General features: G+C 39.3%; 1 protein-coding gene across 6 annotated transcripts in view; it reads left to right on the top strand.

The window, feature by feature from the left end:
* LOC124067791 (mitogen-activated protein kinase kinase kinase kinase 4-like) overlaps nt 1–27,511 on the top strand; it is a 53,995-nt gene that overhangs the window by 9,290 nt on the left and 17,194 nt on the right. For 3 of the 6 annotated variants that reach the window (XM_046405398.1, XM_046405396.1, XM_046405395.1), the window contains exons 3-21: nt 1,896–1,952; nt 4,397–4,522; nt 4,705–4,815; nt 6,374–6,464; nt 6,666–6,796; nt 7,476–7,530; nt 7,729–7,807; nt 8,996–9,168; nt 11,909–11,981; nt 12,485–12,608; nt 13,476–13,592; nt 14,084–14,218; nt 16,929–17,000; nt 19,863–20,201; nt 20,878–21,012; nt 21,485–21,622; nt 24,248–24,318; nt 25,004–25,083; nt 27,051–27,139. In XM_046405398.1, coding sequence (XP_046261354.1) covers nt 1,896–1,952; nt 4,397–4,522; nt 4,705–4,815; nt 6,374–6,464; nt 6,666–6,796; nt 7,476–7,530; nt 7,729–7,807; nt 8,996–9,168; nt 11,909–11,981; nt 12,485–12,608; nt 13,476–13,592; nt 14,084–14,218; nt 16,929–17,000; nt 19,863–20,201; nt 20,878–21,012; nt 21,485–21,622; nt 24,248–24,318; nt 25,004–25,083; nt 27,051–27,139 — 2,196 coding nt within the window. Of the gene's footprint in view, nt 1–1,895; nt 1,953–4,396; nt 4,523–4,704; nt 4,816–6,373; nt 6,465–6,665; nt 6,797–7,475; nt 7,531–7,728; nt 7,808–8,286; nt 8,733–8,995; nt 9,169–11,908; nt 11,982–12,484; nt 12,609–13,475; nt 13,593–14,083; nt 14,219–16,928; nt 17,001–19,862; nt 20,202–20,877; nt 21,013–21,484; nt 21,623–24,247; nt 24,319–25,003; nt 25,084–27,050; nt 27,140–27,511 lie in introns of those variants that run through there. The other 3 variants (XM_046405397.1, XM_046405399.1, XM_046405400.1) reach the window with 3 other exon arrangements.

The following is a 27,511-nucleotide window of genomic DNA, read 5'->3' as shown; positions in this document are numbered from 1 at the left end:
AAGTTCCCCTATCACTTCAGCTCCTTATTTAAATGATTTAAATTTATGTGCTGGTGTTGTTTAATGAGGAAAATTATTCATGTAAGTATTACGAAGACGATGTGCTGTTTTGTTTTGTTTTTTCATTTATGCTAGTTAGCCACATAGTCATCATGATTACCCCACACAAACACACATGTACAAACTCTGGACCAATCACTGCTCTGGACAAACACTGACACACCCATCTTATTATCATATGAGTTTGAAGGACATGTGGTGAGAAAAAAGGGAAATGTTGTTTGGGAAAAATATGGGATATGTGAGCAATTTAATGCTTGTCAGGGACCAAAGCATGAAGTGGGTAAGTTAAAATGATAGCTGAACCAAACCGACTGCTTGAGACTTATTTAACTTTAAACCAGAAGGTCTTTACTTTCCATATCCTGTACTTCTATGCCCATTTACAACTAAATTCCTCTCCCAGATCTCTGAGCCATGAGAATACTCTAGTTATTCATCAGCTGGTGGATAGAAAAAGTAAAAATAGATTGGAGAGACAGGTCCCACTGACAGTGAGCAGTATAGATAGTAACTCATTTAATGGAAGTTTTATTTTTTTTTAATTGTTGGAATAAAGTTAAGTGGCTTGCCAACAGTAGCTTATCCTTGTACTGCATGCATTCAGCTTGGTTATGTGTTTAAACTGCTGAGTTTAATTCTTGGAAACTCATGAACGAATAGACAGACGAGTTTCAACACCATGCTGTCCTCTATGACCTGCTATACAATTTAGAAATCTGTCCTGCGAATAATACTTTCTTGGAAAGGGTTACAAAATGTTTTTAAGATTTATCTGCAGGGAAAGCAGAGCATAAATAGGCAGGTATTAAATTGTAGTGTTTATTCTCAAGCTCCCCATCTATCTTTGTTTCATACTTTTTCTCTCTTTGTCTCCCTGTCTGTAGCTGAATATTAGCTGACTGATTGAGTATAGTTGGATTTGTCATGCCCTCTGGTCTCTTTCACACACACCACACACACACACGCTCGGAGCCCTGTCATACATCACAGCTTAAAGGCTTATAGAGTCGCTACTCTAGTATCTTGTCGGCTTTCTGACTCATGACAAGGCTTTCAATTTTCCCCTTTTCACCTGACTGCACTTTACAGCTCCAGCTCTTCCTCACTTGTGTCCTGTCTTGTTCTTTCTGACTGTGCTCCTCATGAAAAAATGAAATTATGTAGACATAGCTGTGTCCAGTATTGAAAATGATATCACGATCCAAGCATTAGCTCAGAAGAGGTTTTGTAGTGTGTGTGTGTGTGTGAGAGAGAGAGAGAGAGAGAGTGTTTTACTAAAATCACAAACACATATTACAGATGTTGGGCTGATTATAGTTGTGATTTTAACATCAGACCAAGTTGGACTAAATACAGTATTACACAGCCTAAGCTGCCAACATTTTGTTTTTGGATTATAATCTGTCATGTTTTGATCTGCCCATCATTCCCATCAAGATCACTTTAAACACTTCTTTTCACAGTTACGCCTGGGCTACAATAATCAATCTCTGTTTTTTTATCTTTACAATACTGCCTGAAATCATTTCTTTGCATTTTTCATCTTGCTTGCAAACTGCAGAATTAAGTCACAAGACAAAATGCTTTAAGCATTGATTTCTGTTTTGTGTGTCACATATGTGATACATGAGAACTTCTGTGGGATTCTGTGGGATTTTGGGGTCGTGAAAACACAGCTCAAGTCACAGTCTTCAGTATGCAGTACTTAGCTGTATTGTTCATTATAATGTATGCTTTTGTCAGGACTTCAAAATCTGTGGATACTGGTGGAAACAAATCTTTATATATTGAATGTTCAGGGCTTAACATTTTTTTTGTCATTATTACTCCAGGGTCGTCATGTCAAGACAGGCCAACTGGCAGCTATCAAAGTCATGGAAGTTACGGAGGTAAAATTGCATTATATTTAATTTCACACTCTTTTTCTTTGCATCTCTACTTCTTTGCTCTTCTTCTTAACCGTCTTATCCTTGGTGAATAAATTTGAATATTAAATGAAAAACATCAAGTGTAATTAGTCTCAAAATTGCCAGAACTATGACATAAAAACTTGGCAATGTAAATCATAAATGACATACCTCTTTTAGGAGAAAAATGTACACAGATCTTTGTACATGAGCATTTTCCACTGGTTTTAAATGGGGTGTGAATCATAAGGTTCAACACAATACAATATTATGTCGATTCTTTGGACAAGCACAACATGCAATTGATATGGTGTGATATCATATGCTCTTTTAACAGTCCATTACAGAAAAAGCTGCCAGTCCTTTTTTGCTGCTTTTGGCCATAAAGGAAAAAACAAAACAACACATAACTAACTGTAAATAATTGTAACCAGTTAAGTGCAGTAATCTTTAAAATGAATCCACTAAAATTTAAGAGAAGTATGAAATTTGGCTCAATAATTACCAATCACTAAGGTTCATAGATAAAACTAATGGTTTTTTTGATAGTTACCATTATTAGCCTGTCGCATTTTAGATTGTATAAATCAGATTAGGAGCCATTGGACTTTTTCTTTACCTATACCTTCTATTCATTGGTTAAAGTCGCTGCATCTTTCAACAGAGCAGCATGGTTGAATTTTGCGCTGCATGCACATATTTCAGCCTAATGTTGCAGCAAAGCAGCTAATTCAGCTGTATGTTTTCAACTTACTAGTTCTATTTCCGCTGTATTGTGTCTTTTTCTTTTAGGTGATGTTATCCTTAAAATAGACAGAACACAGGACATTATTTGATGGAGGCGTTTGCTTTAAACTGTTTGCCTTCGAAACAATGCAGTTTCACAGAATTTGGAGATGTTTGTACCGTAGTTGGACTAAATAAGTCACTTTAGCAGTTTGTCTCTTTTGTCATTTTCCAGGTCAATTGTCTTTCCACTCCTGCAAGTAATTTAAGTGATGGAACTTTTTGAAAGCATTTGACGACTTCTCCTAACCCCCCTTCTCAAAGACACAACGAGCCGCAAAAGAATAATCTATTGCTAGCAAGACAAAATTGAATTACATAAAATAGTCTCTTTCTTACAGTTTTCTGTGCCACCAATATTTCTGTTTTAACTCAGGAGCAGTTTTTGTATTAGATTCCAGGTGTATTTCTTTGATATTACTATTATGTTCACTATAGAGGTTTAAAGTCATAATCTTGAATCATTTAGGTGATATCAAATATTAATAAAACTTTAAATCAATTTGAGCATGAAAAAATCTTTCTGATGCTGTATTTTGAATTTCAGTTATATGTGGATTCCACCTTTAACTCTTAGGTTGGGTCTAAATATGAAGTTGATTTGCTTGTTTTGCCTTTGTTTTATTTGATAGAAAACACAATAACTTTGGGTTTTGAATTGTTATCAGACAAAGCGAGAAAATGTCTCCTCTGCCTTTGGGGAATTGTGTTGGTCAATTTCGAACTATTTCCTTCCATTTTATAGACCACGTAATTAATAATATTTAAAAAGTAGCTAATATTGTTTAGTTAGGTCCTGTGCAGTTACTTCAGAAAATGTGTTGACTATTATAATCTGGTCAGACTGCTTCTTATCACATAATACTTAGGCACAAATTTGCTTATTGCAAGACTGGATACACTGGTTTCTTTCCTGTTGTTGGGACTTGTGGGTCTGGGTCTTCTTTGTTGCAGACAAACTCTTTTGCAGGAAATGCTCAGCTATTATCTCCCTTCATGCACACATACACACACACACACACAAACAGAGAGACAGAGAGAGAGAAAGAGAGAGACTGCAAAGCTGGCAGGAGGCTTTGTGTTTCAGATGGAGGTGAAAGTTCAACCACTGCCTTGTCATTTTCTCCCCTCCTGTCCTGTGGAGATTTAAAGGAGGTCAGTGACTGGGAGAAGTTCTCTGTTGTTTCCTCTTTTCTGATTAACAGCCACGTCTAGCTTCTCCATCTCTCCTCTTCTCCTCCACCTCTCCTCCAGTCCAGTGTAAATTTAGGGGTTCTGTGAATTGGAGAAGTCACGACTCATTTCTGGAATTTATAGTAAGAAAACAACAACTGCTGAACTCTTTTCTTTATTCTCTCTTTCAGTCCTTGCATCACATAACACTGACCAACCTTAGCTGTTTTGTTGAGGAATAGCAATAAATGAATTAAGGTCCAACAGTTGGGTAATAGGTCATCTATAGCTTACACGACAGTCTCATTAGGGATGTCTGGATGTAAGCATGTTGGTGGTGTTTAGACTATGGAAGTAAAAAGACAAAGACAAATGTAATACTACAAGCAGGAGTAAATGAGTTATATTAATGAGGTAACATACAGTGAATGCAGTTTGATTTCTGCTGTATCTGTTGTAATGTTTAGGAGGAAGAAGAAGAAATAAAATTGGAGATCAACATGTTGAAGAGTTATTCCCACCATAGAAACATCGCTACTTATTATGGAGCTTTTATAAAGAAAGGTCCTGCTGGACAGGACCACCAACTCTGGGTTTGTACACTACTTTGTCTTCATTTTACTGCCTATGTTATTGCTACTGAGTAGAAATAACTTGCTTGTTTTTATTCAATAGCTGCATTCGTTTTGTTTAGTCTTTCAAGATCATTCACATTATAGTCACTTAGTCACAGTTGTTTTTGTTGGTACCTGTGTGCCTGTATGTTTCCATCTAGTTGGTGATGGAGTACTGTGGAGCTGGGTCAGTGACAGACCTGGTGAAGAAGACCAAGGGGAACTGTTTGAAGGAGGACTGGATAGCTTACATCTGCCGAGAGGTGCTCAGGGTAAGGTTTTCATAAAAAACGCACACACAGACACTCACTATGGCACACAGAGACACTATAACACTGTGCTTGTATAATAGACCCAGCAAGCATACTTGTTTGGTCTGTTGACAGACAGCAATATTTTATTTTGCTTAAACTTGTTCATTGTTATTATTTTGGAATTTGTCGCCATTTGTGCTTCTGTGGGTGTATCAACTAACCTTGCTTGTAGATTTGATCTTATTAATTGGACTAGAGCATAGAGTTGTGGAACTGCTGGTCCCAGGGGTAATTTTTAGTTTCCTGGATAATGAGATTATGTTTAATGGCTTAAATGTAACTTTTTTCTCCATCAGTTTGGTATTCTCGATGACTGTAAGTACTACAATATTTGCATATTTTGAAGGATTTTACTTTTTTCCTTTGTTACTTCCGCTCTTGCACACTTCTTTTTTTATATGTAATTGGCCGAAATAGGCTCTTGGGGGGAAACTGACAATGCACAATAGCGTTCAGTATTGCAATTACAGCATGATTTGCTATAAATAATCAAATATTGATATGCCGATATTAGCTCTTCTCCTCTTCCTTAGCCATTGTGCTACCTAACCTTGCGCTTGCCATCAGTTGACACCAATTAATCTGAGGCTTCCTGATGGTTACAGAACAGAATAAGCACAGAACAACATAAAATAAAACGGAGGTTAAAAAAAAAACCAGAGCTACTAATTTGTGTGTGGATGCAAACTCAAGGCTGGGTGAGATGCCGCTGTTGTTTAAGAAATGCAATGCTACTTTGAGCATTTGAATCTTTGCCAAAACATCAAAGAAAAGAAGCCAAACTAACACTGATAGTCATTTTTGTACAGGGATCAGTATCTCCCTCATGTTTTCCCCTGTGACTGCGGGGGGAATGAGTGATTTATTTTTTTATTTATGTTCTTACAGGCCAGTTTAAAACACATGTCTGTGAGACGTTATGGTTATCATTATAAGAGATCATAAGGTCCTGAGAAAGACTCCGGGATGTTTGGTACTTGTGGCTCTCATGACAAACCTGCACATATGCAGACAGTACATGAAGTCAGTTCCAACATATCTGTCCTTGATGCTTTAGCTATCAAGGAAAAAAGTAAAGTGAGATAATTTTTTTGGGATTTAAAGAAAATAAAAAAACTTGTGAGGCAAAGGGCTCTGGACTGTCGCCAGTGTTTTCCCTGCTGCTGTCAGCCATGCTGTCTCCTCATTGTTTCAACACCACAACATACACACACACTGAGCATAGCATGGTGAAGTCATTGTCTGAAATAAGACTCACTTCCTCTGTTTATTTAACCTCCTTTGAAGAAGCGAGAGTACAAACGCACACACACATGTCACACTGTGCCACTGAAAGGTAGCCCGTAGCACTGGGTCACTCTGAAGGGAAAAACAGGGCAACATGACTGAAATCAGTTCTACTCTTTATTTAGATTTTCACATAATGCTCCTTTAAAGCAGTGTTTATGATGACGGTGCTTTATCATGAGTAGTCATCTGACTATGTGGTGTTTATGTGTGTGTGTGTGTCTTCCAGGGTCTTTCCCATCTTCACTCCCATCATGTGATTCACAGAGACATTAAGGGACAAAATGTTTTGCTCACCGAGAATGCCGAAGTCAAACTGGGTATGACACATCGACACATGCACTGTGGTTTCTCAAGCTCAGCTGCATGCCTGTAGGCAAAACTGAAGAACAGTCACACAGTCATACATGCATAAATGACACGCCTGCAAAAACATAAAGAAGCAAAGATTGTGGTTGTTTTCAAATGTAAAATGAAATAATAATAAATAAATAATAAAATTCTGCATTTTGATGTCTCAGTTGACTTTGGAGTGTCGGCACAGTTGGATAAGACCATCGGTCGCAGGAACACCTTCATCGGGACTCCCTATTGGATGGCTCCAGAGGTCATCGCTTGTGACGAGAACCCTGAGGCCACATATGACTACAGGGTAATTAAGTACACAGAAATAGTCATGTTTCCTGCTAAAATTGTAATAAAAGAGGAAATGTGGTTTGGCCCTACTATAATCCAACAGGTGGAGGTAAACTAACTCCTAAAGCCTTTTTTTGCGACTTCCAGAAAAAGAAGAATGCATGCGCTCTGACTGTCACAGCCGTATGTCTAGCTAGCAGACTAACTAGAAATTTTGCTGTATATGTTAGAAAGACTGCTGTAATTGAATCTCAGTCCATCTGAAATACTTTTTCGATGCATTTATTGAACTTTTTTGAAAATCTTTAAAGTTAGCCTAAAAAATCTTTGTGATACGGAGCAAAATTTATTCAAAATTTCAAAAGTTTGCTCTGCATGATGAGATATATCTTAGGTCACATCCTTAACTGGCAACTCAGCTTTTCTGGAAGTAATTAGACATTGACTTTTGAAATCCAGTACATCATTAAAAGGATTTGACTGATTCTTTGATTCTTTTGTGAAATGCCAAGAGACTGACTTGAAGTCTTGGAAATAGTTTCTCTAATTCTTGGATCTATAATCTCACAGTATGCACAAAGATTTACTGTTTGAATATGTAGAGGACATCCAAGGTTTACAGGAAATGAACAAAACTCGAGGCTAGCTGTGTGTGTGTGTGAGTCTTAACCTTTTCCTGTCTCTCTTGTTTGCAGAGTGACCTCTGGTCTTTAGGCATCACTGCTTTAGAGATGGCTGAAGGAGCCCCTCGTAAGTTTGATAAAGACTTGTACACACTATGGATTGATATGATTGAACAGTTTGCATTGTTTTCCAGCATATTTCTACTCAGGATTCATTTTCCCATTTCCCCCCTCCCTTTCGCTGCTCCTCGTCCCTCTCTGCACTCTTGTCCTCTCTCTTCTTCTTCCCTGTCTCCCACTTCTTCAACTCTGTCTTTTTTTGTAGCTTTGTGTGACATGCATCCCATGAGAGCACTGTTTTTGATTCCGAGGAACCCCCCACCCAAACTTAAATCAAAGAAATGGTAAGCCTGGGAGCACACACACATATACACACAAAACAGGATGTAGACGGCAGTGTTTAGGTTTTGTCTTTTGAAAACAGGGCTTGTTGTGGGTTTCATGCACCAGAAAATCAGAACCAAGCTACCCTAACACTCTCTTTTCACAAAGAAAGTGAAAGCCCTGATATGTTCAACAGGCAACACAATAAAGCTTACAAACTGTAACACATTTGGCCTTTATTAAAATGTACACATATTATTACATGAATATCGCTATCATTTTTAATCTTAATTAGCTTTATTGTGATCGTCTCTCTCACTTTCACTGTTCTCTCTTATGCCCTTATCATCCCATCTCCTTCTCTTCCATTAATAATGGATAAGCTCTTAAGATTGAACTGGTGGTTGAACTCATGCTGTCTTTCATTTAGTATTAATGGCATCAGAAATACTAGTTCATAGGACATCTTTTATTAGCTCTAACAATCTGGGTTGTGCAGTGCTTTCCAGTCCTTTTACCTCAGGGCCTCCCAAAGGCAGCAAGCACACCAAAAAGCTAAGTAGCAACACGTATTCCTCCCCCGTTTTCTATGTCTTGAGAGCACAGACAACAACTCTTGAATTTTGGGAGTGTTTCTGTAAACAGGTATTGCCTGAATAAAGCTTCAAGTCAACATTTTTGACAGGATTGTCCTTGGTAATACTCCAACAAGTGATTACTAGCTTGCATACTCAAGGTGAGTTTAAACAGCTATTTAAGAATGTTGTGGCATGCTGTGAAGCTGTCGTTGATTCAAACCTGTTGGCTTGTTGCATTTCAATTTTGGAAACTTTTCATTGTTCTCTCTTTTAATTTGATTTTAACAAGCGTTTACATTTAAACGTTATCTGAGTATGCTACACTTTTTTTGGTTCGAAATGAGGTCTGACTCAATACTCAATGAGATGCTTTTGGATGGCATTTTTCTTTTTAATTGTGGTCTTCTTATTAATGTTCCTTTTATGAAAAGCTTATTTAATGGAAAGTTTAAAAGTCCTGTTAAAAGTGTATTTTTAACAAGACTTTAGTCAATAAATTCAAACCTATTATAAAGCATTCCATATTCCATTGAAGTTAGGATCTCAATAACATTATCAATCAGTTATCTTGCTAATAAGTTGTTTTGTTTCCGCTTCCCTCTGCCCCCTTTCTTTGACCACCTTTCACAGGTCGAAACGTTTCTTGTCATTCGTCGATCGTTGTCTGGTCAAGAACCATCTGCATAGACCAACTACCGACGCCCTGCTGAGGCACGCTTTCATCAAAGATCTGGCTAATGAGAGACAAGTTCGCATCATGCTCAAAGATCACCTTGATAGAACCAGGAAAAAGAGAGAGAAAGGTGAGGAGAAAGGAATGACTAAAGGAAGGGAGGGATAAAGAATTGAGAGTGATTGCGAGAAGGACCAACGAGTACAGCAGACGAATGAACACATTAAAAATTGAATGCAGTCTAATTTTATAGTTAGTGTTTTAGTTTTATTAGGACCAAACCCTGAACTGGCTCCTAGATTTGTGGGATTTCCTGAGACCTTTTAGCAGCAACACTCACTGAGTAAGACCCTGTGCTAAAATTATACTTATTGCCATGTATATATGCTCGTGTGTCAGTGGGGTAAGACGGTAAGAAGGATGGTTTTCAATTAATCATAGACTAGCAGATAGGCGATATAGATATTATTAACCTGTATGTGGCAGGTGACAGGTGCCAGTTCCATTTACTGTTTGACCCGCTGAAACACAAAGAAAGCACAAGTGCAGAAAATCTGACCTAATGTCTCTGTCCTACGTTGTTAGAATAATTTAGTGGTGGCTGAGTGGTGATTCTCAAGCAGTCAAGCAGGGACAGCCAAGGGGTTTGATCAATTCTTTGGACAACTAATAGACTTTCAGAAAGTTTGACAAAAAGGCCACTTCACAGAAATGATTCTCCATAATGTTTCACAAATCCACTGCATTAGGTGGGTTTCAGGCCACTTGTAGTTAAATAAGAACTATCAGCACACTTTAGTAATGAGAGTGCTCCAGCTGCACTGATGGCACAGCAGCCACTTTGCTCAGGCTATGAAAAAACTGTATTTCTGTTCATTTGTGGCATGCAGTTGCAGTTGCTAAATTAAACCCACACGCTTTAACGCCTAAAACTGTCACTTCTACTGCAACGCTCTGAAACCAGGCAAAACATTTTAGGAAGGAAGCACTTTTGGTGTATGCAAATGATTACACCTTCAAAAATGTGCTTCAAGGATCGCAACAGCTAATAAAAGTTTTCAAACTGACTTTGAACAATGCTAACTGTGCCAAATATTTTAACTGAGATGAAGACAAGTGAGAAAGGGCGACAGTGAGACGGCCAGACAAAACGAATGAGAGAGCAAAATAAGAAGAGAGTGTTGGGTCGGGCCAAAAGGCTGTTACACGGCTGACCTTTCCTTCTCTGCAGCTGGGACAATGATTTACACAACAGACCGACACAGAGATGGAGAAGGAGGAGAAGAGAGAAAAGGGGAGGGATGTAGAGACAAAGAAACAAGAGACAAGTTAGGAATATTTTATTCTAATTCTTTTCTAAAAATGAAATATAATCTAGATGTGCCAAATATGTGATGGCAATCAAACTGTGAGCTAAAAGAATAGGGGAGTGGAAGAGATATTTATGACTCCGCTCTTCTTTTGTGCTCTTATTGTCAGTTAGGTTTATTCATTTTCATTTCGGAAACTGGAAGACAGGCGGCGTAGAGAGACGAGACAACAGAAAGAGATAGTGATTACAGCAGAGAGAAATAGAGAGACACACACACACAGAAACGGAGCAGGGATAGAGAGAGAGAGAAGCTGAGAGGGGAAGGAAGGAGGAAACAGAATGGCCATCTGGTTCTAATCTTCTGTTAGCTTATAAAAACACACTAATGACTGTTGGACTTTCTGCATGCTGCATGTGTTTTGTGTGTGTGCCTCTGTGCCCCACCAGAGTAATGAAATGCTGCTCGTCTAAAAAGTCACTCCTACAGACAAAAAAAAAGGAAAATCAGCGCTCCGGACATGATGCAAAAAGGGTTCATTTTCAGCATACCCAAGAGTGTAGTTTGGACAAAGATGGTCTATGTTTTGGAACATGATTCATGCAAAAAGCAAAGCAAAAAAAAAAAAAAAAAATCAAAAGTAGGCATTAACCCTCAAATTGCTCTTCCTTTCTGCAGCTTTGGCTCAGAAAGACATGACAGGAGCCAAAACTTTCAAGCATGACATCACAGCAACAGAGCAGAGATTTTGTTTGTGCTTTGCAAAAGTAAAATTTGTCAGTCTTCCTCCTTCTTTCTACACCTGTGTTGTGTTACCTTTCACTGTGTTAATGGCAACATATGGCATGTCAAGTAAATGTTCAAGTTAGCCCGAGCTACTTTCACACCATATGTCGGCCAAATGTTGTTCTTCTGAGCTTGCTGGCCCATCTTCCCTCCCTGTGGACAATAAGCTCGTGGAATAGTGTTGAGCTGTGCACTGATTTTGCTGTGGTGGTCTTGTGACGACTATATATTTTGAATATACATTAAAAAATTGTTTAAGTACTTTGATGCATGGCACGGCAGGCATGGAGGAATTGTTAATGAAATGGTGGCAGATTCAAAAACCAGAGACGCAGTAGTGTGCACCTGAAAGGAATACAAACTTGGCATATGATAACATATTGACACATATCTAATTTCTAACAAACAGAGAACACGTAATTTTACAGACAACAGTCTGCTATTCTCAGATTAAAGTTAAAATGGACACCAGATTTAAGTGGGACACATTCCACAAGTGCTCTGCAGCTGGTAGACATCTACTGTTACATGTTCACATATTTAGATCCGCTCTGATACAGCTATTAAGGCTGCAAGTGCAACTAACAGTTATTGTCATTATCTGTGAATCTGTGGATTGTTTTTGGACTTAATCCATCCCTCAGTTTGTCTATAAAGCTTTGGAAAATAGTAGAAAACAGTTGTCACAACATCGCAACTTCCTTGAGTTGAATTTTTATAGTTTCGATAGCCTAATATTAAATACTTAATTGTTTTTCTTTCTTTATTTCTCAGAGGGTCCAGAGTATGAGTACAGTGGCAGTGAAGAAGAAGAGGATGAGATGACAGAGGAGGAAGGAGAACCCAGGTAAAAGCCTTTTCACACTAGGCATGAGTGTCTGCATCTAATGACACAAATGTGTAGTAAGCAAATTATTAAGATCCACAGCAGTCACTGCAGAAATCCAGATAAACATGCAAACGTCTCAAAAATTTGGATCATCATCATCAGTACTTATCAGTACTCACTGCTTGCTTATGAGTACTAACACTCATGTTATTATAAGCTGTCCCTGTGCATGGCCAATGAATCACTACAGGGCAGTCATGTTTGTAAGCACAGGGACAGATGCACTGTCCTCTATGTTACTGTCCCTGGACATCAAACAGCAGATGGCACTAAGAACTGAGCACTTTCTGCTTGGGTGAGCTTTAAGTGTGTGTATGTGCGTAATTGTGCCTATAACCATCTCATTGGTGAATTAACAATGTTTTGGTATTTTTCCTCTTTGCCATAAAGTGATTTTCAGCACATAACAGTCAGATGACACTTACACTGTTTCCCTCCCACTGTCTCTCTTTGTCTTGCAGCTCTATAGTGAATGTTCCTGGCGAGTGGACTTTAAGACGAGAGTTTCTTCGTTTACAAACAGAAGATCGCGAAGGGGGCATCGAGGGAGGCCGCGGAGGAGGTGGAGCTCAACAAAGGCAACAGGTAGGCGTCCTCTTCATTTACCACCTTCTACACAGGCAGGCAGGTTTTAGTAATATAAAGTAAAATGCAATGATGTCATCAGTTCTAATTTAAAACTGAATATGGCTAATCGGAATTTGTGTTATTTTGGTAATTAGTTAATCATTTCAAACACCAAAAACATGCACTGGTTCCACTTTCTCAAATGTCAGGATTTGTTGCTTATCTTTGTTATGTATGTGAGTCAGTTGGATGTTTTTGAGTTTTGACCTCCTGCGCAGACAGAAGAATCAAACTACTGACATCATTGCGGGGTCTCAGAAATTGTGAATCATTCACTTCTTTATTTTTTAACATTTCTTGGGCTAAATGACATATTGAGAAAATTATTTCAGATGAATCAGTAAATAAAAGTTATGGCCCTTTATATTATTGATAGTAATAAAGGTAGTAGTGGTAGTTATGAGGTGTACTCTCACCATAGCATGTTCAGGGTAATTAATTTCATTCCTTGAGTTTAGCCTTTTAGAAAATCAATCTCAACTCAAATGGGAAAAATCGCCATATTAGTTGAAAAAGTCGATTCACTACCAAAATTTCTGCTCTGAACTCTAATCCTATTTCATTCTCAGCAATTAGTCTTTAAGTTTTAGGTGTAAGTGCCTCATATCACATTTGGAACAGCAGGGCGTTTGACCCCCAGATCAGTTAAAGAACCTTGGATCAAAGACAAACATAATTGGGTTTGGATTTTGCTCAGGCTGAGTTAAGAGCCAAGTTAACCCAATATATTCAATGTTTCAGTCAAAGACTTCAGAGCGTGAAAAGCCTGCTGTTTCATTTACATAATTTGATTTGAACAATGATCATATGATAATTCATGTATAGGCATTACAGCAGCACAGGCAGCAGTTGGCAGAGCAGGAACGATACAAGCAGCAGTTACTGGCTGACAGACAGAAGAGGATCCAACAGCAACATGAGCAACGCCAAAAGTTAGAGGATGTAAGTACTGAATATACACATTTTACCTTTGTGGGTAAGAGTGCTGCTTAAAGTAAAACAGAAGAGAAAGTTAGCTGAAATAATCCATTTTTTTTTTTTGTTTTTTTAGTGAAATCTGTCTTTACAAGAAATCTCTTGAATGTCACATTCCACCTGCTGAGTCACATCGTTACTCTGTCCACCCTAACTGATCTCACAGTGCCTTCAGCTATGGAAACTTTTGTCTGTATGATATTATCTGAACCCACAATAAACCATTGCGTCTGTGTGTCATGCTGAAGAGCTCTCTCATCATGGCAGCTTGCACTTCTTAAAAATGTCACCTAATGACGAAATTCATCTGTTGCTGCAAAGTAAACCAAATAAAACAGAAAAATACTGTTTGCATTCTAAAGAATTGCACAGTTGTAGTTCTTGTTAATGTGAATGACGTTGTCTGTTGTTTTTGTGCGTATTGTTGTAAATATCAGTGCATTGTCTGGTATGTCCAGCAGCAGAGACGGCAGCTGTCAGAGTGTGCCTTTCAGTGGGCCGACCTTCAAGAGATCTCACCTGGAGAGGAGTTTGATGAGCATGACAACCATATCTTTCTGGATGAGAGGAACAGGTGGAGCAACAGGAGACAGGTAAAGATGAACATCTGCCTTTGCGCTTGTCACTGGAAATAGATTTTTGTTGCTCTGAGGACAAATCCTATTGACTTTTAATGATGTCTGAGATTTTTCCAGTTTAACCATTCAGTCAAAATCTCCAGTTGTTCAGTAATTCATTTTGCAAAAGTATCTCAGATACAAGCAACATTAAAATTTATTTGGTGTTATGATTCTGGCTACCTGGCAAACGTCATCACACTTCTTTTGTCTGGCTCTCTGGCTGCTAAGTGTTCCACTATGTTCGCCAGCTACTTTCTAACTGTGTCTGTCTGTTGTTTTGTGCCGGGTAGGTAGTTTACTGTTGGTTCATCAGAATATTTTTAATGAAAACAACTCCCTGCTGAATCTAGAAATGACACTGATAGGAAAAGTAAAGAACAGCAAAACACTGACGTTGTTGATTTTAAGACCACAGCGAGTGGAATGACTAATCAGTTAAAAAAAAAAAAGGTTGGCAGTTAATATTCATTTGATCAGCTAATTGGTGAGTTGACTAGAAGTTGAAGCTCTGCAGTGAGTTAACACCTGAACTTGTTTTCCTCAGAAACTCTTGAGGTGTATTTGATGCTGTGCTCATGTAGTGGCTGCACCTGTAAGCCTGCCCGTTACCCAGGTGCTAAAAACATTCTCTGTTGGAGGCGGCGAGCCAGAAGACCTTTTGGACCTATTTCCATCAACTTTAATCTCATCATAATGCAGGAAACAAGAACCTTGCAGACTTGCAGTATGCAAGTTGGGCTTGAATCAGATCTTGAGAAGTTCAATTTAGGTCCTTATATATAAAAGACATTATCGTGTCCCAGCTCTTTCAAATGGTTTTGTAAATTGGAAGGAGACTGAATACATTTCAGAAATCTTTTGTTTTGTTCCTCTTCCACAGTGGATGGAAAATCCAAGATGGTCGTAATGTCTTTAATATCTTAGATGTCTTTTCCCTTGTTAAAACTTAATTTATAACACCACATGCATCCGAATCTCTTAGAAATGAAAAATTACTTTCTCTGTGAGGAAGTGTTACAAAGAAACTTTGTGTGTGTGTGTGTGTGTGTGAGAGAGAGAAAGACAATGGAATGTCCCTGCCACTTCCAGTCATATTAAACAAAGACACATATCTCTGTCTACAGTTTTAGATTCATTTTTTAGTCATTAATTTTAACACAAGCTTAATGAATCTATCCCACACACCAGTGAGTTTCAGTAGGTGCATATTAACACCAAGGAGCAGGTTATACACTCTGATTCCTTCATGTAGAAGACACTTTACTTCAATGCTATTAATATCTGCCTAGTTATATTATATGTCTTTTTAGTGTTCTTAGGTTTCTGTGTGGCAAACTATCTGTATGAATTAGACTCTGATTACACATATGGAGTCTAAGTCATTAATTTCAGTCTGCTTAATGGATCTATCTGATGTGTCATTAATTATGTGGCAGGATCAGTGAGTGTGTGTGATGTGATGTGATGTCTCGCATTTTGTCAGGTGAACAACTTGTCTGGGTGCAGCAGTTCCAATCATTTCACACGTTGATTGATTTGACACGCATCACATCACATATTTCAGTGGTGTGTTGATGGCTTAAAGATTAGGGAAGTCACCAAATGCAGGGTTTGAATCGCCACACTGCACGGGGAAAGTGAATCATCAAGGGTGTATCATTGTGTAACATTAAGTGGTTATAGGTTTTCAAAAGCGAAAATGCTGCTTGTTTTTATGCCTCCATCCTGCTGATAGTCATGGCTGGAGACATGTTTTTGGTTTGATCATCCATCCATCTGCACATACTACATACACAGATGCCCATACATCTGTTCATACATTCCATTTGTGTGAATGTCATATATCAGAGGCACACTGAGGGAATTTCTTCAAATTTAGCATAAATATCCACTTGGATTAAACTGAGTAGATTTTACTAGTCCAAGATCAAGGTTGCTGTCAGCTCACGTCCATCCCATTCCCATAAACATAATACCTCAGAAACTCCTTTTATTTCACACAAATATTTAATAGGACAAAACAATTAAGCGATTTTATACCCTTAAAAGTCAAAGGTCAACTTCAATATGTCATCCAAAAACACTTTTAAGGTATCTGTACTCACCCTGCAACACTTAGAGGTAGTTGAAGTACTTGCACTGTCTTTTTTTCTAATGCCAGATTGAACTGCTGTGTGAATGCTCACCTTGGGCTATCGTTCAATGGGCACTTGAGTTTGTTATCAGATGAACAAACTTCATCATGGAAGCTTTGTCATTAGTTTGAGCTTAAGCTCTGTTAAATGTGACCCTTCAGATCTAAGCTAGATAAACACAAGCTAAAGACAAAGGTGTTGCCACTGCAAATATTTAAAGCAAATAGATTTAATTAAAGATTGTTCATGTAAAAAAATAAATGCAGCTTGGATTAGGACATGCAGGGATTTTCTAGGAGAAATTCAAAAAGAGGTCATAATGAAATATTTAGATTTTAGGGCGTTGGCTAAAAGCTCCATGCCATCTTGCACACTCTGAATATTTTAGTTCCCACCTCTCAGAATTCTGCTCCAGACCTTAGTAAACCCTAATTAAAATAAGCTTGTGTGTGTGTGTGTGTGTGTGTGTGTGTGTGTGTGTGTGTGTGTGTGTGTGTGTGTGTGTGTGTGTGTCTGTCTGTCTGTCTGTCTGTGTGTGTCTTCAACAGGACCATGCAGGCAGACAGAGGAGTGCTGATGTGTCAGACTCAGTAAGGCCTCTGGACTCCACTACAGACCAGGTAACCAGCTTTCACTCTGTATTTTCTTTACTTACTTGTCATTCATTCTCCCGTGAGGGCCAGCAGGTGGAATTTCTTCCAAAATATTTAGATCGTGGGCTCATACTTACTGCCACTCAGTAAAGACACGTTCAGGGGGAGTTCACAGTGTGATAAGAAGGTTTGTGTGTGAGCTAGCTGCTAGCCTTCAGAGCGACTTTCTTTCTAATGATGATGTTGCATTGTCATCATGAATGGGGAAAAAAGATTTAAGTTAAATGATTAGTTGATTGAGAGAAAATTATATTTCTGCCACTATTTTAATAATTATTAATTGTTTACATCATTATTCAAGCAGAGATGCCAAATCTTCTTTCGTTCCATCTTGTCAGTTTTGAGAATTTCTTGCTTTTTTTGTCTTTTATGATAGTAAACCCAATATCTCTTGGTTTTGAACAACTGGTCAGACAGTCCTAGGCATTCAAAGACATCACTAGCTACTATCAATTAATTATGTTAGAAAAGCATGCAGCTTTGTGAATAATAAAAATATCCCAAAAAAGATGTGGTGACTGAAGATAAAGATGCTCCAACTTTGATGAAATTAAAAGCTTATTTTGTAAAGGTGATGAAAAAACTTGCTCTGATCCGACGATTGGTTGTGTCTGATCCCAAGTAAGATGACAAAAATTGTAAGAGGGTAGGTGAGGGGAAAATGGTTAAGAGTCAGTGCAGCAGAGCAAGGATGAGAACAAAAGGAAAAACCAAAATAATTCAATTTTTCAATTCAGTTCAATTCAATTTATTTATATAGCAAAAGTTGTCTTGTGATACTTTCCAATTAGAGCAGGTCTAGACCAAACTCTTTAGACAAACTCTTTAAATAAGCCGTCTCAGAGTGTCTCTGTACTGCATATGTATTAAAATAGAAGGAGCTCGTGGGTTTCAGTCATGCTCTGGATGCCTCCACCCTCCTGGTGGGGCTTGGGATGTTGGTCATTTTCCTCGTTCAATGAGACAATCAAAGACGGGGGTTTTTAGTTCTGTGTTAGTTTCAGTCTCCAGTAAGGATAAGAAAAAAATGACACGACACGAAACCGACTGTACCAGTAGTGTTGGATCTTGACAAGCTTTTAAGCCCGTGCTTATCTCAGCATGCCATCGCTTTGCTTTAAAGTCTGCCCCCTTCTCTATCTCCTTTTCTCTCTTGTTTACTCTTTTCACCCCTCCCTCCGTCATTCGCAGCATGTAGCCTCTTTCATTTCTAGCGTGTCTCTTTCGACTTGTCTCTCTTTTTTTTCTTTTCCTCAAAATGTTACCGACTACTCTCAGTAGGGGTTTCAGATGTACAAATTCACCAGAGGTTTCTCTTTTCCTTTTTGCCGTCACTTCTCTATTTTTCATTTTCTCTTCTTCCTGCCCAAGTCCCTCCTCTATCTTTCTGTTTTTTTCTGTTTTGACCTGTCTTTTATTCATAAAATGAAAGAAATTGAATATCATTAACTCAAGAAAAGTGGCAAAAGAAGACTTATTTTATCACACATGCTACCTCCAACACATCGCAGGTGGATACGTGGATATTTTGTGTAACTGTTAAGATTTATTTTAAGATTACTCATTATTTGGCTATAGAACTTTCATCTTTAATGTGCAGTAATTCTAGTCAACTAACTTAACATACTGTAGTTCAGTATTCTGAATATGTGTGCTCTTATTCTCAATAAACAGCGTTAAATCTGTGGTTGTTTACCCTCCATGATGACATTCATATTAATATCATCTCATCTTGCTGGCATGTGGCCGCCATGTTCATGCATTAAGTTGACATAATGATGGCACAACAAGTGTTCTTTCTCTCCTTTTTACTGGTGTAGGTTTGTTGCTGTAACCCTTCTGCTCTGGTGACCCTTTAAGTACCTTTTAAGTACTTTTAAGGGTCAATTTAACAGAAGTGTTGAATTGGAGTTTGTGCACAGTATCAGTATCAGTAACAGTATCATGCATTAATATATTTTTTCTTTTGTGTAAAGTAGCCTCAGTGCAGTGCAGTTAAAATCATCTTCTCTAGGCTGATAATAGGGCAATCCTAGAGCTCAGTGTAAGGTGGTGATCTGCACAGACAAGTGCTATGCCTTTTAAAATCCTGGCACTATAAAATGTTTTTTTTATTGCTTTTCCTCTAGAGAAAGTTGTGCTTGCAAATCAGATTCTCAAGCCAGAGAACCAGCTGCCATCATATGTCTATGCTTCATCCCGATGTGAGACTGATTGCTGTTGTATGAATGCTTTTGTATGTTTGTCTTGCACCGAAGAAGTGAATCAAATCAGCATTTTTCTTGTTCTTGCACATTTTTGAATGAGGTCTTGTCTTGTCAGTTTCTACAGAACCTGGGAGTGTTCTTTTAGATTTGAGGTAGCACATATTCTCGATTTGTACTGCAAACTTAAATAGTTTTGGGTACACTTTAACAGTTTTATATGAAGAGTAAGTCAAACTGAAACTCGAATGCTGGTCAGACCTGTCAAAGTATAAATAATTCCTACAGTCTGCATATTGACCACAGAACAACCATAAAATGTTAGCTCTTTTTGTTGCTGTTAGTGATTACTGTTATTTCTCTTACTCTTACCGATTTGTATCTGAAGTGATTTTTCCTTCTTTAAATTTTGCTTAAGCTTTTCTACCATATCAAAAAGATACAACAATGAAACAGTGGTTGAAATCAGCTGAAAATGACACTTTTACACTTTTGACACTTGTTTATAGCATGTGTTGTCGATGTACACTATTGCCTTACAGTATAGGGTACACTGATGTTATTTAACATAGACGCTCCCAGGTTCCATCAGTTTCTATGTGTGCTTTTCATGTTTGCTACATAGAGAGCCGTGGCTCCAAACCAGCTGCTTCAGCACAGGGCCCAGCTCTCACAGCCTCAGCTACAGCCGCAAGCCAAGCCCCAGCCTCTGGCTCAGCATCAGCAGCCTTCAGCGGGCAGGAGATCCCACCGCACTCTGCCCAAGGACCAAACCCAGCTCCTGTCTCTGCAGCACGACCACAGACATAGGGAGAGAGAGAGGGAGAGAGAGAGGCAGAGGCAGAGAGAAAAGTCTGTGCCAGCTGTCCAGAAGCTAACAGCTAATAGTGGGAACACAGCTGTTGTTGCTCCTGCTGCTGCTGCTTCTTCGCCCAGCTGCGCTGCAAACAGCCAACGCTCTGCGGTAAAACCCTACCTTCCTCAATTGTCTAGCACCTTGTATCACCTCTACATCCCACATCTTTCAGTCTGGCTCCGTCTTTTGCATTATACTCAGTGAACGTGGGGACACTTCTTTCCCAATCCCAATCCTTTTTCTGAACTTGATTCCTTATCTTTCCTTATCAGAAGTGACAGACCTCTTTCACTTGAAGGTAACAAAGATATGGAGAAAGTAAATTAAATTTTAGATAGCATGTGGTTAGATTAGGTGGCAAACTGAGACATCTATGCAAATGACACATAGTTCATACTCTTTTTTTAGCATAGTAACTAACTTTACCAGGAAACAGAACAAAGGTGTGATTTCTGTAAGATAAATATGATATATCCTGTAAGTAATGGCTGATTCATACAAACTCATGTGTTTGAGATATTAAAATTTGAATAGAATAGAATGGAAAATAAAACATTTTTTAAATGTAAAATTTTACTAGTTCCTTTCTGTTATTCCTGCCTCTGTTTACTTATCTATACCTAAAGTACATTTATGTGTATGGTGGTAGTACAGTAGGGCTTGTACTGTATTTGTGGGAAAAAAAGGTTTTTTTCCTCAGTGAGACAAGCTGATTAGACTGAGGACTGAGGCAATTTTTCTGTGTTCCCAGACACATTTTTCTTACTTGTATTTCATATTTTAGATGGACTTCCAAGAATCAAACCTAGCCAGGCTGCTCTTGGCTGCTGGTCTACCCAGTCAGGTGCACTCTAGACTGGGCTCTGGGAGCAGCTCTAGTCCTTGTACTCCAGCCATGCAGAGAGCTCACCTTAGCCAGGTATACACAGTTATATCACATCAAACGTGCCCCCTATATCCTTTGAATGTATTGTATTTTTCTGTACTGTTTCCATTTTTTCTATTCCCTATTTGACTAACATGTGAGAGGATTTTTTTTATACATAATCCTGTTCTGGGGCACTCACACGCACACACATTGTTATGTTGATTTAGATTCAATCATCCAGGTCATGGTAGTTGAAGTGCTAGAAGCGAAGGTAGCCGGATATCTTTATGTTGGATATGTGAAAGGCTGAAGAAGGAACTGAAGAAGCCTCTCAGATGAGAGGTGAAACATCTTCAGCAACCGGAAGATATCCAGCTGTCTTCGCTTCTAGCACTTCATTCTTTCATTTTTAATATTCCTGTTCAAACATATTGTTTTAATACTTGTTGTAATTATATTGTGGCTAAAAATGTTTGTAAATTTGCACAAATTACCATGTGTGAACCTTTTTTTTTTACCCTAGAATGCCAATCTACGCTCAAGTCGAGACGCCCCACACAGCAGCTCTATGTCAGACATGGCCATCTCGCCCTTGTCACCGTTTAGCCCCCTATCTCCAACTGATGACGTCTTCTGGGACCCCGTTGAGATGCCACCTAAGGTGAGGAGCAACGATCCTAATAGCTGCTGGGTGACACATTAGGTTACATGCCAGCAGGTTAAAGGACAGAAACAGAAAAGAAAGAGGAAGTTGTTGTTATTGTCATGCAGGATGTATTCTGCATCATGTGAAGTTTGCATGATGTGTCTGCCAAGCATCCTGTATTGTGGTCATACCAAGGAAATCATGCCCACAGCAGCACACAGTTGATATACTGTGTTTGTGTTTTGGAGAAAGTGCGTGTTTGTTTGTGTGTATGCTTGTGGGAGGCGAGAGATTGTGCTTTACCTCCAGGCTTGTTATCAAGTGTCTCTAACTAAAAACATCTCTGTGATAAAACACTCACCCTCCACTGCTCCCCGGAATATGCTGTTAGGTGTGTGTACTAACAGAACACCATATGGAGTTAATATAACAACTAATAACTACTACAGAGAGAGGAGGGGAGTCTACTGAAGCTGTCTGTTTGCTATGTTATGTTGGTGAACTAACAGGAGGCCATGTGGAGTCAGTAGAGCAGTTAATAACCCACTACTCTCTTCTGTAATTGCAATGTGCTGATAGGAGCTGCTTTAAGACACTGGAGTGGCTTCAAAATTTTCACTTATGAGGACCTCCACCACAATAGAGTATGACAACAATATGCTGGAGGAAAGCCAGGCAATTTTTACATATAATCATCTTACGTACGCTTAAATTGTCAAACTCAAGCTGAGAGCTCCTTCTCAGTAGACTGAGGGTTTGTGCAAAGCACGATATGCTCTAAAGTTAATTTCACATGTGTAGACAGGAAACAGCAGACACCAGACACCAAGTCGGGTGTGTTCATTCACATGTGTGTCTCTGTTTGTGTATGTGTGTGGCTGTACAAGTGTGTGTCTGTTAGGTGCCAGATGTGGGATGTGGGCAACTTGTCAGAAGGATGATAGGTATTTCCACAGCTCACTTCCTGCTCTGCTGGGTGTGTCTTCCTCTCTGTAACTGGGTCATGTGACTCAAGAGAAGAGAGGTCATAAAGTCACCAGCTGGTTGGTAGGACTGAGAGTTTGAGAAAAATGAAATCAGGAAAAAAGACACTGATTTGCAACACTTGTTCTAGTATGGATTTCACAATGCCATTCTTGTCACATTGTTGAAAAATGTTAGGAAATATCCATGACTATAATTTGCACATGGATATGGGGAATTTAAAGAAGCAACACAGAAATGTTAAGAAATAGAAAAACCAAACTCTCTCATTAGATCCTCAGAAATAAAAATCTCCTGGTGGCCTATTAAAGGTTTTATTGCACTCTGCTCTACACCCTGTCAGGCGTTGTAGAAGGCATTGTACATAAAGGTCTCATAAACACAGAAACCTGCCTTTATGTAGCCAAGACCCTGTTTGGCTAGACGTGAAATCCTTGTAAAGAGCCCTCTCAAACTTATGAAGAGTGAAACAAGCAATCAGGACTTCCAGGAAACTGCCGTCTTTCTGTATTCACTAACCATGTGTCCCTGTAAGATCGGTGAAACTGACTCTTCGTCTTTCCTCTATCCCAGTGATTTTCAACCACTGTGCCGCGGCTCACTAGTGTGCCGTGAGAGATCACTAGGTAGACTGTGGGAAATTATCCTATTTCACTTGATTAGTTTTACTACACATGAAAATTATTTAATTATTATTTGCAAATAATATGCTATTGTCGAGAGTCTGTGTTGTAATTCAGTCAGTGACACTTCCATGTCAGTGGGTGGCAGTGGTTTCTTCTAACAAGGGAGTTAGTGATGCATGATACGGACAGAGCTGACAGTGGTGGAGAAGTTTTTAGTATGAGTGGTGACCAAAAGAAAGCGAAGACGGTGAGCTTGAGTCAATACAGCGAAAGCTATCTTTCGTTTGGATTTACTTTCATGTAAGTCACGTTCGTTTGAAGGTGCAGCGCTGGCAACAACATGGGCAAAGTAACAACCTTGAGATGTTCCCACTCCCTGTGAAAAGGAAACATGTCAACACTGCTGCACTGCACCAGGTAGGCTAATAGGTAAACATTTGAAAACTCTTGAGGAGAAGATGTCATTTTATTTCTCTTCAGCCTTCACTGAATGCCTTGACTGGGTTAGGGACCCATATAGCTCAGCATCAGTTGTTGAAAAGGATATGACTTTACAGGAGAAGGAGGAACTAACTGTACTGAAACAAGATTGTGGTTTAAAGCTAAGCTTTGCTGATCTACCTTTGGACAGTTTCTGGTTAACTGCTGCCAAGGAGTTCCCCATTCTGGCCAACAAAGCTATTTCGACATTGCTCCCATTTTCCACAACATATCTGTGTGAGCTGAACTTTTCAAGCCTGACTGCTATAAAAACTAAAAACAGAGAGAGACTGAGAGCTGTTGAAGAAGAGCTTCGTGTGTGTCTTTCTTCAATTCCTGCCTGGATATCGGCTTTGTGTTCATCAAGTGTAGATTCTAAGCAGGCCCAGGTTTCACACTATATTGTCATTATTTTGTATCTGTATTAGGCTGCAGAGTGTCATTTTGTAACTTTTTGGTTGGTGTGTGCTGCAGGATTTTTTCAATGTAAAAAATGTGCTGTGGCACAACAAAGGTTGAAAAACACTGCTCTATCCTGTATAAATTCCAGGTCCCAGAGCGCACTACCTCGAAGTTCTACTGTCGAGAGCTGGTGATGGGACACAAGAGGGCCGCTTCAAGGTAGACCACAACTACATTGTGTGCACACTAAACACGCGAACGGCACATTAATATTCCACTCCAAAATGTAGTGGAATGGAAGTCTATTATAGCAGGAAATTGAGATACTCAAAAATAGTACAAGCACCTCAGAATTGTACTTAGTTACAATTCATTAATAGATATTCAAAATTCTTACACTAAGATTGTAATTTTTACTGCAGATTTATATTGTATAACAGTCTCCTTGTTTGCTACTAATTGGTATTGGTCAGTAATCAGATTGGTCAGTTACTTAATTTCACTTTATGTCATGAATGTTAAAAGTTGCTGTTTTTTTCCTTGAAGCTTCACTAATCAATATCTTATATTGACATTGGGTTAAAGCCCAAATGAAATACGTCTTAAATAGAATATGACTGTTAAAGAGTGCTTTCCTTCCATCCAGACTTTATTGTCTGTGAGCAGTTACATCACACTACAATTCAGCACACTATTAGAGAACAATCGGTCACAGCTATATCAAATTATTTTAGCTTGGGTGATTATTTTTGATTAGATGAACCTAACAGTGAGGGAATTGGGTCATACCAGTGGTAGCGTGAAGGATATACTCAAGATCAGATCTTATCGAAGAGTATAATGTTGATCAAAGGTCACTATCCACTATTTGTCAGTCTGTATGTGTGTCTCTTTCTCCATCTAGTGGCAGTCCAGTGTCTGTAGCAGATAAGGGCGGGCGATCTGTGTTTCAAGGAGTCTCCTCCACCAGCAGCAACCACACAGGTCTGCAATAACTTGACCCAGATCTCCACCAAGCTTAGTCACATACTGTCATGTGTTGAACCATGAAAATAAACCCCAAAAATCACAGATTCCTGAACTCTATAAATGGGTACTTCTGTCATTTGTGTTTCTAATTAGCTGGCTCTCAGGATGACAGATCTTGTTTTCCCAGCCTGGGATCAATAAAGTATATCTATCTATCTATCTGTCTATCTATGTGGGCATGATAATGCAAATATTATTTTTGTGATGATCAGTTGTGTATTTTTTTTAGTTGTGTAATTTGGTTTGTTTTGTTTTTGTTGTGTGCAGCATTTTTTTTAAGCCCAGCCCTTGTTTTCCGACAGATGTGGCCCGGAACTCATGTTGTGTTTGTGTGAGTGTGTGTGAATCGTTAGGTTTCTGGTTTCTCAGCTTAGCCCACACCGCCCATACGCAGATACCAAGCTAGCACACATGCTCACGCAATATCCTCGTAAACAGACACACACACCAGGTATGTGCAGCAACAGCAAGCCCACGATGTTTGGTGTGTCATTTGTGTGTGACACCAAGGAAGCTGCAGTTGTAGCCGCTGATAAGTGGGCAAGATGAGGCAGAATCTGTTTAGTATTTCAAAGTTTCCCTTTGTGTAGTGGAGAGAAAATGACTTTTGATACCTCCCACTCTGTTTCACTGCTGGCCTCAACCTTCTACAGATTCTCCTACAGACTCATACAGCTTTACTGAGGTTTAAAAAAAAAAAAAAAATTTATCCGGGGCACCTCATAGCTCATCTGGTGGAGTGTGCTTTGCAGAGGCAGAGGGTTTGATTCCAGTCTGTTGCCTATTGCCGCTCCTTACTGGTGAAGCTGGTGTCTCTCAAAGTTAAGACTGTATTTTTATGATTTGCATATCCACGAATGGTGTTCCTTCTTTTAATGATTTTTATTTCTTTTACTTCTCACACTCCATACCATTTTCTCTTGTTATGTGGAAGAACAAACAAGTAGTTTGTTGACAGGCAGATGTTAGCACCTGCAAAGCATTTCTGCTTGACGTACCACCATCATTGCCAGAGTACCAACTGCAGGGTCTTCAGCTGGTAGACATCCCTCACTGATGTTTCGCCCCTTTAATCTCCAGAACATCTCAGAATGGTGAGGCAGCGGACAGGGACGTCTCCCTGCCGCTCCCTACAACTAGATTTTGATGGTCAGGTTAAAACGAGGCCTCTTGCTTTCCCCAACTCTTATCATTTCTTCTCAGCCAGAACCAGAAGCTTCCCTTCTGTGCTTCTTCTGAGAGCCTTTACGACCTTTACGGTCCTTTAGGTTGTTGCTCTCCAGCCTTTCTCTTGGCATTCTGCCACTAGGTCAGCGTACCGTGACTTCTTCCCCTCACATGCCCCTTGAATGCCCTGCTTTCATGACACGGTCAGTTCAACTAAAAGGTCATGCTTCTCCACTGTGGACCACTGGACGATGTCGGGTCTCAGTGTGGTGATGATGATGTTGGTAGGAAAGCGTAGCTGCTTGCCGATGTCTGCTGTCATTGACCAGTCTTTGCCTGGGGTCAGAACCGATGTCCTGTCCTGTTGTGGGCAGCTTTGTGTGACATGTCCCGCTGATATAAAATGGACAACTTGGAAAATATAGGGAATGTGACAGATTTTTTCTTTATGATTATCTGCGCTCTGGGTCCATTCATAGTGCACCTGCTCCAGCGTAGCTCCAAAATTACAGCTTATGGCTGGAAGCTGATAGAGCTCCGTGATAAACAATGTTAGATCCCATGTAGTGGCCAGGAAAGGCTGCCATTTTTTGAGAATGGCCTCATTTGTCCATGGTAATTATACCTCTCACCACTAATGTTTAATCTGTTAAAGGTTCAGTCATTTGCTCAACATCACCCTGCTGCTGTTTTCACACTGCATAACTGCTGCTAATGTGAGTGTGTGTGTTTGTGTCTGTGTGCATGTATTGTAGGTTATTTCAAACTGGAGAGTCCTTTGCTACAGCATCGTCTAGAGCAGCACAGGAAGGCACAAGAGAATGTAACCAGTGGACACACACAAGTAAATATGTTGCCCTCGACATTTTCCCTTGTTGTGACAAAATTCGGCTGTTCTGCCACATGCAGACGCATCATGTCTGAACAGGCATGACATAAATATTACGAGAAACAATAACTGAGTGACGCTGATCTTGAGGAGGAGTATGACCACAAAAAATATGCATGCGAATGTCACTAAAGTTCACCTTGTACATTAGTTGTGAAATGACATCAGGGTATTTCGAGCCAGTCCAACTTTTCCAGATGTAGAAGTACTTTTGTGTCGTTTTCATCTTTACCACTCAAGTGCACTTTTTGTTTCCTTTCCTTCCACTCTTTTTTTGGTCTTCTGGTTCACCTGACTTCATTTACTCATATTGCTCTTTATCTTCAT

Source organism: Scatophagus argus, chromosome 12 (assembly GCF_020382885.2).
Source record: "Scatophagus argus isolate fScaArg1 chromosome 12, fScaArg1.pri, whole genome shotgun sequence".
Taxonomy (NCBI): Eukaryota; Metazoa; Chordata; class Actinopteri; family Scatophagidae; genus Scatophagus; species Scatophagus argus.
Note: the sequence above shows the minus strand (reverse complement) of the source record. Positions and strands in the feature narration are given on the sequence as shown.